The sequence below is a fragment of the Equus caballus genome, chromosome 12 (assembly GCF_041296265.1).
Source record: "Equus caballus isolate H_3958 breed thoroughbred chromosome 12, TB-T2T, whole genome shotgun sequence".
Lineage (NCBI taxonomy): Eukaryota > Metazoa > Chordata > Mammalia > Perissodactyla > Equidae > Equus > Equus caballus.
This window is the reverse complement of record NC_091695.1, coordinates 46,174,808-46,186,977: the sequence shown is the minus strand read 5'-3', so window position 1 is coordinate 46,186,977 and position 12,170 is coordinate 46,174,808. Positions and strand designations below refer to the sequence as shown.

General features: G+C 59.4%; 1 protein-coding gene and 1 long non-coding RNA gene across 17 annotated transcripts in view; one reads left to right on the top strand and one right to left on the bottom strand.

Moving 5' to 3' along the window:
- ANO1 (anoctamin 1) overlaps window positions 1-12,170 on the bottom strand; it is a 167,195-nt gene that overhangs the window by 17,859 nt on the left and 137,166 nt on the right. For 7 of the 16 annotated variants that reach the window (XM_023654626.2, XM_023654624.2, XM_023654627.2 and 4 more), the window contains 9 exons: window positions 11,455-11,466; window positions 10,777-10,848; window positions 8,424-8,501; window positions 7,353-7,427; window positions 4,381-4,582; window positions 4,080-4,191; window positions 2,887-2,944; window positions 1,126-1,226; window positions 296-441 (listed from right to left, as the gene is read on the bottom strand). In XM_023654626.2, coding sequence (XP_023510394.2) covers window positions 296-441; window positions 1,126-1,226; window positions 2,887-2,944; window positions 4,080-4,191; window positions 4,381-4,582; window positions 7,353-7,427; window positions 8,424-8,501; window positions 10,777-10,848; window positions 11,455-11,466 — 856 coding nt within the window. The remainder of the gene's footprint in view (window positions 1-295; window positions 442-1,125; window positions 1,227-2,886; window positions 2,945-4,079; window positions 4,192-4,380; window positions 4,583-7,352; window positions 7,428-8,423; window positions 8,502-10,776; window positions 10,849-11,454; window positions 11,467-12,170) is intronic. The other 9 variants (XM_070228961.1, XM_023654632.2, XM_023654629.2 and 6 more) reach the window with 3 other exon arrangements.
- On the top strand, window positions 1,685-2,379 carry LOC111775992 (uncharacterized). Its single transcript, XR_002812018.2, has 2 exons — window positions 1,685-1,921; window positions 2,334-2,379. It is a non-coding gene; the product is annotated as an uncharacterized lncRNA (long non-coding RNA).

The window sequence follows — 12,170 nt, the reverse complement described above, 5'->3', positions numbered from 1 at the left end:
TAAAGTGCAGCCAGAGCAGAGGGAGGCAGGGAGAGATAGGAGACAGGATGGCTGCTGTGTAGGCCACCCCTGGCCTTTTCCCATCTCTCCTTGCCCCACCCCTGAGAGTTATATGCCACCTTTGGGCATCCTCCTGTCCCGGTGACACAATTGCGGGTGACAAGCCCCAATCCCTGGGTGCCTACGGAGAGCCTGCTCCGTGCAACGGACCGCAGCCAGCCCACAGGCGCCAAGCCGGCCTGTTTCCACCCCGCCCGCCCCCGGGGCCCAGGTTCTCTCCGCTGCCGCTACTCACTCATCTCCATGTACTCGGGGGTCAGGCCCGCGAAGGGCTCCAGGGTGTAGTCCACCTCGTAGCGCTGCTTCCTCTTCACGTACTCGTCGTGGTCAGGGGGGCTCCGGTGCCGCAGCCGCAGCGAGCGGATCAACTTCTTCATTTTCCTGAAAGGAGCGGGACGTGCGCTCAGCTCGGGGTCCGAGAAGGCGGGTTCTGGGGGCTGGCGTCCGACCCCTCCAAGCTGTCTTTCTGATTCTCTGAGCCGCCGCGTGTCTCAGATCCTGACCTAACTCGTTGGCGGCGACTTCTCCACGGCAATGGCCTTTGCCCTTTCCCCCACTGACAGGCGGCGAGGGTCATCGCTCTATTTGTGACATAAGGAAACGGAGGTGCAGGGAAAGTGAACTGCCGCCTTAAACCCCCAGGGAGGGCCCCGCGGGTGTCAGGGGTCCGGCAGAGCATGGAAAATAGTCCAGCACGTGCCCGACTCTGGAGGGCCGGCTGCCTTGTGGAGGGAACGGGATGGGAGTCTCAAAGGGCACGAGGCAAGAGCCTCCGGGTCCTCCATCAGCCAACCCTGGGGAGCCAGCAGGTCTGGGGGCGCCCGTCGGTACCCCACATCCTCCCCCAGTTGGGGAGGAGGGGGTCCTCTCGACATCCACCCTCTCCTCATCCACTGTGGGGCGGCTATTGCCCCGTCTTCCCCTCTGTCCTCACCACCTCCCTGTTCCCGGTGCCCCCATCCTGGTCCGGGCCCCACATCACTTGTCACCCAGACCACCGTGAGAGCCCCCAGGCACCCACAGCCCAGCCTCCTCCGCTCCGCCGCGAGGCCGGATGCTACTCACGGGATGCCAATCTCAAACAGGTTGTTCTGGATCAGCTGCTTGCCCAGCATGATGATGCTGAGCTGGATGCAGAGCTCCATCAGGCAGCCCCCCGGGGCGCACTGCGGGACAGAGGGCAGGGGCGTCAGACCCCGGCCGAGCCACCGCGGACGCCTGGAGGGATGACCGCAGCCCCCAGGGAGGGTTGTGAAAGAACTGTGTCCTCCGTGTCCTAACCCCGGGAGCCCCAGAATGTGACCTCATTGGGAAACAGGGTCTTTGCAGATGTGACCAAGTGAAATGAGGTCACGCTGGAGTGGGGTGGGCCCTGATCCAGGGACTGGTGTCCTTGGAAGAGAGAAAATCCAGGAGCCACAGAGGGCAGAAGGTGAAGTGGAGACAAGGCAGAGACAGGAGAGAGGCCGGCAAGCAGCGCCGGAAGCTGGGAGAGAGGCCGGGAAGGACCCCCCCTAGAACTTCGGGGGGGAGGGCAGCCCTGCTTAGCCTGGACTCTGGACTTCCGGCCTCCAGAACAGCCAGAGAAGAAAATTCCATTGTTTCCAGGCCCCGGGTCTATGGCATTGTGTTGCGGCCGCCCCAGGAAGCTGACACACTTGGCCCACAGGCTGTCGGGGTGGGACCGAGGCTCGGAGAGGGGAGCACACTGCCGGGGAGGGGCAGTGGCCGGGCTGGATTTCCTCCTCCCCTGGGGCCGCGGCAGGCTGGGCCCGTGCAGGGAAAGCCACGTGGTGAGGCAGCCTGATGCCCCCGTCCTCAGCGGGCTTGTGCTGCGTCAGGCCAGGAGTCGGGCAGGCAGGTGATGGGCAAAAAGCTTAATTCCCCTGAGTGAAGGGAAATAAAGGGGACCCTGATGACCCCCTGGGCACAGCAGACGCCTCTCTGAGTCCCAAGCAAAAATATATGCTGGAGAGCCATCATTTCATAAAAAATAGGGATGTCCTTTGTTTTATTCTCTTCTTCAAAGTCATTTTCCCAACTTCTCCAACCATTCAAGAATTTGACAGGACATCATCTAAGTAAAGGACGTGTCACGTAATCTGGGGGCACGTTATGGGCTTTTCACAAACATCCGATACCGTGGATGCAGCCCACGTCTTGGGATGTTCAGGGCCTGGTACTCAGGTGGTTGAACCTTTAGGTTGTGCCCCAGGCAGCCAGATCACCCTGTACCTGACACCCACCTCACTCCTCCCTACTCTGTTTCGCAGGGTCTTTATCAGGAAGACCCACCACCCTATTTTCCAATAAGCTGAATTATTCTGGGAGTTGGAAATGCCAACCGGTTCTACCGAGGCCTGAACCGCTGACAGGCCCTGAAGCCTCCTATCGGTCTGATGGAGCTATTAGAACAAGTCAGGGGGCCAGGACCCCGCGGCAGAAGGCGGCTGGCTCGCTAACCAGACCCGCAGCAGCCGGAATCGCTGAGCAGAAGCCAAAGGTCACCAGCGTTGTGTTTGGAAGGAGAGAGACGGGCATTTCAAAGTTAAAGCCAAAAAACGTAGCTGAGTTCTGCTTTTTCCCCATGAATTCATCTTAACCAAAGAGAAAACAACATTAAAGGTCTTACAGAAAAAGAAAAAAAAAAAATCGGTGTAACTGTCTGAACAGAAACGAGGGCAGAACAGGCCCCCCGAGGAGGGAGCAGGCCGTCGCTGCTGCTCCGTAGGCAACGTGCCCCGTAGCTTCTCCCAAGTTTGCCGTTGGACCAAATTGGGGAACGGAGTGGAAGGGGCCCCAGGAAACGGGCGCCACCTCACTTACCTCTTCCATCCGGAAAGAGCGGAAAATGTACACGTAGTCGCCGGGGCGGCCCACAAATCTGCAACGATGTGGGGCAGTCAGAAAGGAGGGACCCGGCTTGGGGACACCCCGAGGGGCTGTGCTTCCGAAGGCGGGGCCGCGAGTGGACGGCAGGCTTCTCCCCACCCCTCGCCGGTGAGACACCCACCACAGGGGTTTGCTGTTGGTGGGATCCCCAACCCACAGAGGGGTGGGACAAGCCAGCTTCATCAGGCACCCACGAGGCTGAAGGGCAGCCGGAGGGAGAGGGGGCCAGGAGGGGACTCAGGCAAAGCTGCCCAGGTGCAGACCGTGCCACCTGCCACGGCCAGGTCACAAGAGGGGACCTCGGACAGGCTGGGGCGGGGTAGCCCCTCTCAGCTTCCTGTGGGACGTGCGGGGACGGGGGACCCTCTGAGAGCCTGCTGTGTTGTCATGGATGCTCTGGGCGGGCCCGGGACCCTGTGGCCCGGCTCTGGGACCCTGGGGAGGGAGGGTGGCAGTGGCTCTTGTAAACCACGGTGCTGAGGAAGGAGACCTGGGGAGGGGTTCTGAGACCAGACCTGCCAGCCCCTGGAAGGAGGGGTGCTGGGGAGGCTCGGTGCGTGGGCTAGAGGCCCCTCCAAGCTCAGGACAGCTCCAGAGGGTGCAGGCACGGGGGGCCACCCTGCCACCAGCTTGAAACAGCCAGCTGGCCTGTGGCTGCACTTCTTACACCTTCTCCTGTGGTCCTCGCCCCTCTGAGTCCTCCCGACCCACTGTGGGGGCATCTGGAGCCCAGCGCCTTGGGGTCTGCTGCCCGGGGTCCCCACTGCCTGGGGTCCCCACTGTCCAGAGTCCCCATTGCCTGAGGCCCCTGCTGGCCATCATCCCTGCTGTTCAGGGTCCCCACTACTGGGGGGTCCCTGCTGCTTGGGGTCTCTGATGTTTGGGGTACCCACTGTCTGGGATCTCCACTGTCCAGGGTCCCTGCCACCCAGGGTCGCCACGCCTGGCACCCCAGCAGGAGCAGAGCCTCTCCCAGAACTCTGTGGCCATGGGACCCACACCGCCCGCTCTGCCCTGGGCCCGGGTGCCCCCTCTCCCCAGGGGGTAGGGGAGGGGAGCCTCCTACTGGACCGGGAGGGGCCAGCTGGGGAAAAGCAGCGAGTTCCAGCCACTGAAGGAGTCCCTACCGGCCTTTGAAGAAAGCCACGTAAAAGATGGGGGTGTAGGAATTCACAAACTTCAGCAGGAAAGCCTTGAAGATCAGCCTCTCCTCAAAGCTCTTCTCTGTCTTTGGAACCTCTGGAGGGAGAGAGATGCACGCTGCTGAGCGGCCGTCACAGTCCAGGCCGACCGCTGTCCTGAAGGCTCAGAGAGGGGAAGGGACCAGCCCGAGGTCCCACAGCAGGGTGAGGTGACTCAGGGCTGCTCGGCCCGGGGCCACAGATAACGCGGCCCGGGGCACGGTCGCCCCAGAACGTGGGCACTCACCAATCTTGGTGAGCCACCTGGCGATGCAGCCATAGACCTCGTCCAGGAGGATAATGACCACCAGGTTGATGATGACCGCGGTGGCCGTGACCGTGACCCGGATGTTGGACCTCACCGACGGGGAGGAGTTCATGGCTAAGGCAGCGGCCGTGGAAATTCTGTAGATGATGACTCCGAGGACAATGGCAAAGGTCACGGCAATCTGCAGAGGGAGGAGGGGACGGATGCTCTTGGCTGGGCCCACCCGGGTCTCATCGGACGTCCCCCTTCTGCCCCCTCTGCCCCCACCAACCCCCCACCCCGCAGTGCTTCAGCTTCCAAACAAGGACAGACACTTCTTGTCGTCCACCAAATGCCAGGGGTGTTACGGGTGTTAACGTCACAGATGGGTGGATGAGGGGCTGGTTTCTGTTCTACGGAGACAGTTCAGAGATGTTAGGTGACCAGGCCAGGTCACCCAGCGCATGAGCTGGGGTTGACCGGGTGGGTCTGAGCTTCAAGTCTGAAGTTTGTGGGATCCGCTGTGGGGCATCGTGCGTTCTCTCTCCCCACGGTCCCCAAAAGGACACAGGGTGGCCGCAACCCCGGGGACTGCCTTGGCTTGTGTGATGGCAGGCTGACTACGGGGCGGTGACATTCTCGGATAGACGGCTGTTACGGAAAGCGGATGGGGCATGGCCTCGTCCCATCCCGGGTGGGCAGTGCTGCAGGTCTGGCTGGGCGCCTTCTGCCAACCTCCCCAGGAGCCACCAGCACTCTTCTTGCTCATCCCCGAGGGCGAGCCCCTCATCTTGCCAAACCCACTATTGGACCAGAACATTCTGTCAAACTCAGGCTGGCAGTTGCCTGCGAGACAGCCGTGGGAGCTGGCTAGGATGACAAGTTTGTTCCGTGTGGAGCCGTCCTTCTGCCTGGGTTCCTTTTCCTCCAAGGCCCTACCTCTGCCGGGAAGACCCGTCCTCACCCTGTCCTGCCCTGGGGTGGGGACACCTGAAAACCCCAATGCTGAGGACGCCCTGGGGATGGAGGGTGGCTGCGCTGGGTGGTCAGCCAAGCCCGACCCCACCTGCGGGGTGCGGGCTCCGCGCTCTTCCCGCTCCCTCCTGAGCCTCGCATCCCTCATTCCCACGAAGCCTCGCCCTGCTGGAAGGGTCCCTGGTGGCTCCCAGGACAGTCCTGCAGAGGCAGGGGCTGCGTGTGTGTCTCTCAGGTTGCAGCTGGAAAGGCTGTGTTTGGTTTATCCCGGAGCGAGACCCCAGCCGTCCGAAATTGAGGAAAGCTCTTAGTTTAGACTTTGGGCCCCTGAACTCTTCTGCACACATCAGGGGTGATTAAACAGGGGCCACTCCCTACCCGGCGCCCACACGACATCCTGGCAAGAGGGCGGCCTGGGGCGAGGTGTGGGTGCCACTCCCGGCCAGCTCCGGGAATGAGGGCTTTCCTTGGAAAATCCCTCGCTCCTGCCAAGAGGCCCCTCCCTGGAAAGGCCTGCCCTGGCCTCAGGGATGTAACCTGTGCCAGGAGGGAGGCGCGTATGGCAGCCGGGCCTGCAGGGTGACTCGGAGGAAGGCGCCCCCTTCTCCCCGCTGGAGGGCGGGTGTGCCCCCTTGAAGGGCAGCCCTCCAGCTGTCTCCCTTCCTGGGTGCAACCTCCCTCATGGAAGGAAAGGGCCATGAGGCCAGGGTTTGGCCCGTGTGTTCACACTGGCGTCTCCAGGACACGTCACAGGTACTCAACCAATACTCGTTCAGTGAACGGAGCTCCCCAGCGGGGACCACACTGACTGATGTGTCTGTGACGGGGTCACCAGAACATCGAGGGCCCACTGATTCCCTCCCCACCCCCCCCTCTGCTGGGAGCGACAACATGCCCCCTTCCCAGCCTCCTTGCAGACAGAGGTGGCCCCGCAAAACGGTCTGATGGGCGACATGCCAGCAGAGGCTGTGGGTGGGGTGTCCGGGAAACCCCTTCAAAGAGGGGGCACCGGCTTCCATCTCCTCCTCGCCTCCAGCCTGGAAGGTGGAGGTGATGAGGGATCAAGACAAGCCCGGGCTCCGTGTCTCCAAGCCGGTACGGAAGAGCGGGGCCCTGGGGCAGGCGGCCTGATTGGCACCTGGCTCCACCCCTCCTGGCTGGAGGCCTGGGGAGAGCAGCCACACCTGTGGCCTCAGTTTCTTCATCAGTAGGAGGGGGACGGGATGGGGACAGGCACCTTGTGAGGACTGAAGGAGACTCCTCACAAGGCTCTTAGGCTGGCCCTGCACATGCTCAGCCTCGGTCCACGGCGGCCGACCCAGGCCCCCTGGGTACCAGGCAAGGGGCTGGGCCACAAAAATCTCTGACCTCAGGTTCCCGGGCTGGACGAGGGGACGGTGATTTTACTACAGGGCCCGAAGGGGGCCCTGACCTCCCGGGCGAGGACGAAAGCAGAGCTCGCACGGGGGCGGAGACATTCCATGGCGGAGGCCCCATCAATTTGGGATTAAAATCCCCAAAGAGGGTGGAGGCACCGGGCGACTTATTCAGATCAGCATCATCCACGAGCCCAGGGTCCAGACCCGTGGTCACTTGAGTAGCACCGTTCTAAGTTTTGTCCTGTCTCTGCATTATTTACTTAATGTTGCCCTTTAAAACTCCGCAGTTTTGTTTTAAATAAGATGTGTGAAATCCCAGGTTTGAATGACCAGTTACTCCAACGTGTCACTCTCAGAACGAGAGACGCGTATCAGGGACTGTGTGCAATCATCTCGTGACCTCCGGGCGTGCGGATCCCCCGGGGGTCACTGTGGAACCCGGGTCCCTGCCCACCTTAGGGGCAGCGGAGAGAGCTCCCCCAACCCCCGCCGCCCCACCACACCCTGGGGTCACAGCAAAGCCAGGTCGATGGCTGACCCCGCTCTAGGTGAGCTCCGCACAGCTCCCTGTGGGTGGGGTCCCCTGATCTCCTCCCCCCTTAGCCTTCCGGAACTTACCATGAAGACAATGGAAACCAGGTTGGTGAAGTAGGCTGGGAAGCGATCCCTCCAGGTGAGCTTCACCTTGTCTGTCTGCAAACGCCAAACAGTGCAGGCTCACCCGGGGGAACCATCACGGTGGAGAGAAGTCTGCGTGTGCGCGCACTCACGCGCGTGTGCGTGTGCCCGTGGGTGTTTGCGTGAACAACTTGGACAACAGAAATACTCAGAAACATCTTTACAAAAATGCCTGCAGGTGATGGATGATGCAAACATGGAGCTCAAAGAAGCGTCTGGGGCCTCATCACCTGGGAGATGATGTTATGCAATGACAGAAACGCTTGCACAACGTGCTTCCTCTGTGCACGGGGCGTAGAGCGCCAAATGGCCCTTCTCTCGATCAGACTCTTGGACCCAGGTCCGGAAGAAGCCTGGATCTGGAACCCATTTGTGTGTCTGAAAGTCTCCCTTCTAAGGCCAGAAGATCTGAGATGTTGTGCCCTTCGCCACCCAGACCATAATAGTTATTTTCCTTCGCAGAGCAAGTTGAAACACGCAACTAGCGTGGCAAGTGAGAATGCCATCGGCCGCGTAGCAACGGCGCGCCGTGGTGACAGGCGGCCCGGAGGCTCCCTGGCTCGGGGATGGGTTGGTCTGGAGGAACCTAAGTAGGAGCTTGTTGCTCACCTGGGATGTTTCGAGAACGGGGGTGGATTTTAAATGGGAAAATGCATGTATTAGGTTAAAGAACGCAGACGAGGGCATGACGCCAGAGGCCACTCATTCCAGGGGCGGGTGGCATGCGTGTTAACAAGAAGACCAAGGAGGACAGGTGGCAGGCAGTTGTGACAAGCTCCGAGTAAGGACAGAGCCCCTCCCACCCCCCCACGAACCCACCGTAGCCATGCAGTGACATCTCAACACGCGTCACAGCTCGCTGGGCGCGGAAAGGAAGGCGGAGAAACACGGATGTGAATGTTAAAAAACAAAAAAACAAAAACACAACAGAATCGGTCGAGGAAAACACAACGGACTTTGGTCATCTGCAAACAGTCAAGACTCGCGTGGCCCCGAAGGAGAGAAAAGTACCAATTTCACCCCCGCCATGGCAGTCTTAACCCTCTGCTTCCATTTGTTTGTTGACTCCTCCGGAATATGCCGGCGCTTCTGAGGGCGGGTGGAGGGAACAAGAGAGCACCATAGGGTGACGCTTCCAGGCGCTGGCAGCCCGCGGCGCCCAGGTCCCGTCGCCCCCTTGGCGGCAGGCTCGCCCTGAGGCGTGCTGACTGCCGAGGGTGACTCAGGTGCTGGGCATTTTCCACCAGTAAGAGGTGGCAGAGACCCACATTCTCAAAGAAAGACTGTGACAGAGGTCACGGAAACAGATAAGGGTTTTGAGACATAGACTCCAGCACGGGAGCTCGGGGGTCTGGAAGGCCCATCACACAAGCCGGGTGCAGTAATCCACATGGTGCATCTACGCAAAGGCACGATTATTCTGAGCATTTTATGCCAACGGGAGGGAAGTCGCACCCAGAACTGCTGAGTTTAATGTACCAATTCAGGGGCGGATCTTTTCTTATTTTTTTCCCCTGAATGAATTTGGTGCCATAGCCGGGGGAAAAAAATGAAAACCAAAAGGTAGCTGCTGGGAGCCAGTGAGATGGAGGAGAAAATAAAGGGTGTACCCGCCAGAAGCGTACAGGGCCTGCGGTGACCCTCAGAGCCCGGCAGAAATTAACCTGGACCTTTGCACGTGGTCAAAGGCCTTGGGTGAGAGCCTGGGAGATGCTCCCGGCACAGCAGCCCCAATCCACTGTCGCGGCGGGATTTAGTCCCTTGACTTAAAGGGACCCGGCATGTGCCACAAAGCTTTTTTTTTTTTTCTCCTTAGGAGGGAATGAAACACCCATCCCTGCTCAGGCTGAGGATGCGGTACCGAACACGGTCTCGGTGGCCCCCAGTGGAGGCCTGCAGGGCTTTGGAGGCAGTGGCGTCCCTGCCTCTCCCTTTGGGAGGAGGAAACGAGCCCAGAGGGGCTAATGGAGCTGGTCAGGGACCCAGGTGGCTGCTCAGAAGGCAGCCCGCACTGGAACGTGCGCATGTTCTGATTTGTTCCATTGAAGAGGCGGTCTCCTTATTTGGGGCGAGAACTCACACTTCTGTGGTTATTTTCTCTGCACTGAGTCCTGCGCAGGCTCTGAGGGGGTGCTGAGGGAGGCGTACCCCTTTTCAGCTGCAGTGGGGACTAAGCTGGATTTTTGACGTGTGATGGGAGCTGGGGTCCGAGAGGGGGCTTCTGGGGCACCCACTTTACCCCACGGGTAGGATTTTGGCAATTGCAACCCCCGGCTACTTTGAACCAGCAAACCCTGTCCATGTGACACAACGACAAGGAAAGACAGACCCAGGGGTTTGTCCCGATCAGTCCCAGGGGCTGGGCGAGCCAATGGGACAGCGAACGCTGGGAACTGGGAAGAGCAGCCTTCAGCTGTTCCCCATCCCTTCATGGCCTGGAGCAAACCTCCCCAGCCGCAGGTAGAGGCTGATGAGGGCTGGGGGGCGTGGGGAGGGAGCTCCGTGCTTATCATGTGAAAAAACCTCCTTAAAAAATAGCCAAGCATCTTTAGAGGTCTGTGAGAATTCAGGCTGCAAGTGTAAGACCCCCAACTCGAATGAGAGGTTTGGGGAGAAAGAAGGGCATTTATGATCAAAAGATCATGGCCTTAAGAGCATCACAAAACCATCTCTCTCACTCTCGTAGTCTGTGAGTGAAACAAGAAATTGGCCGTTTGCTCAGGCGCCCTGCTGGGGCAAACCCTTCCATTTCCTCATTCAACACAGAACACAAGGGGTGGCCACCAGGAACATCCAGCGTACTGCAAAAGAGCTGCCAAGCGACCTGGTTCTCGATGTTGAAATGTTGGCTGAAGTTTGAGATCACCCTTAGGATAGATTAAGAAGGTAGATCTACAGCTGGTGTGACAAATTACGGCCTGCGGCCAAATCCGGCCCCCTGCTTGTTTTTATAAATAAAGTTTTATCGGAACACAGCCAGGCCCATTTGTTTACCTGTTGTCTACGGCAGCTTTCACGCTATAGTGGCAGAATTGAGTAGTTGTGACAGAGGCCTGCAGAGTCTAAAATACTATCTGACCCCTGTCTGGGTGCCAGCCCTGAGTCTACAATGTTTGCTGACCCCTTGGTCTATATTCTTGATGAACATACAGTGCTTGCTAACTCCCTGGTCTATACTGTTGATGAACGTACAGTGTTTGCTGACCCCTGGTCTATACTGTTGATGAATGCACAGTGTTTGCTGACCCCTTGGTCTATACTGTTGATGAACGTACAGTGTTCGCTGACCCCCTGGTCTATACTGTTGATGAATGTACAGCGCTTTTTTACTGCTGGCAAAGCCAACTGGCAGCGGCCACCGTACCTCTTTGCTTTTGGATTCTTTCCTAAGCGACTTCTCCAAAACTCTGGCTTCATATTCGGCCCTGGGATGGTCCTGCGAAAGAAACCACGTCAACATGGAGCCTTGTTAATTGTGAGTTGCAGATTGCCCCACACGAGCACACATGGCAAATTCAGTCCATAGACGCGCCTTGAGCGCCCTTCGGGGCCAGTTCCTGGCTGGCTGTCTGTGCCATTTCTAATTTAGAATTCCCCGTGTGCAGTCCGCCCAGGATTGTCCCCTTCTTGGGGACCCCAGCCCATTGGGAAGGCCACAGACTCTGGCTCTGTGTCCTGGAGGCACGAGAGTCTATGCCAGGCTGCAGCTTGACCCGTGGCCCGCTTTCTCCTTGTGAACAGCCAGCCGTGAACGGGCCCCCGAGAACGTCCTATCAGGAGCCGTGGGGGTCAGAAGAGACGGCAGTAAGTGACAGCAAGCGCGGGCACCCTGGGGCGCCAGGCCTCGGGGCAGCCCAGAGCAGATCAGCGAAGGGCGCTGGAAGGGAAGACAGGGGTTAAGAGAGACCGGAGGCTGGGGGAAGCAGAGACCCCGCCTGCCGTGGAACCGTGCCGTAGAGACAGACGGATCAGGTGCGAGAAGGCCCCTCTCCCAGGGAGACAGGCTGTGGGAAGATAGAGGAGCGACAAAAAAATTCCAAACCTTGACGGCCTCCTTCGGGGAACCAGAAACGGAAAAACAAAAACAGAAAGATTTCGTTACTCGTGCTGCTTTTTAAGAAATAAGCCACGTCCTCTAAAGATAATTTTCTCAAGAACCGGGAGGAAGGCGGATGGGCGCCGGTGGCCGAGGACGACTCGGGCAGCTGGGACCAGCTAAGGGCCACTGCCGCCTGAGGGTGACCGCCAGCTGCGTGTTTCGGGAATTCCCGAGGGAGCGCCGGGCTGACACTTCTCCAGTCAGGGAGGGACACACAGGCCAGATGCCCGACACACGCTCCCTTCCGCTCCGACAGCCAAGGCCTGCGGTTCAGACTCTGCCTGGGGTGATTAACTCCCCAACGGGGCCCAGGCCGCCATGCGGGGCTCACTTTGGGGGACTCACTCACGCCCCCGGCGCCCGGTGCCCAACGGCTCTGATCGCCATCCCCGAATCAGGCGCCTGAGCGATCCGAGTGAAGAGCTCACGGGACGGGTCCCCCAGGGGCTGAACAAGGGGACAGCCTGGCTCCTTCCCAGCCCCAACTGTCCCCCAACCACGGGGATGACCTGAAACGGACATTCTAAATCTTCTAAAATAATGAGACGGTGACTCTTTTTTTGTTCTATTTGCATCTTGAAACGGGAGCCAGGAAAGAATCTGCCCAGGCAGACGGCTGACCCGGACCCCACCACGGGGACAGGGTGCCTGGCTTCACC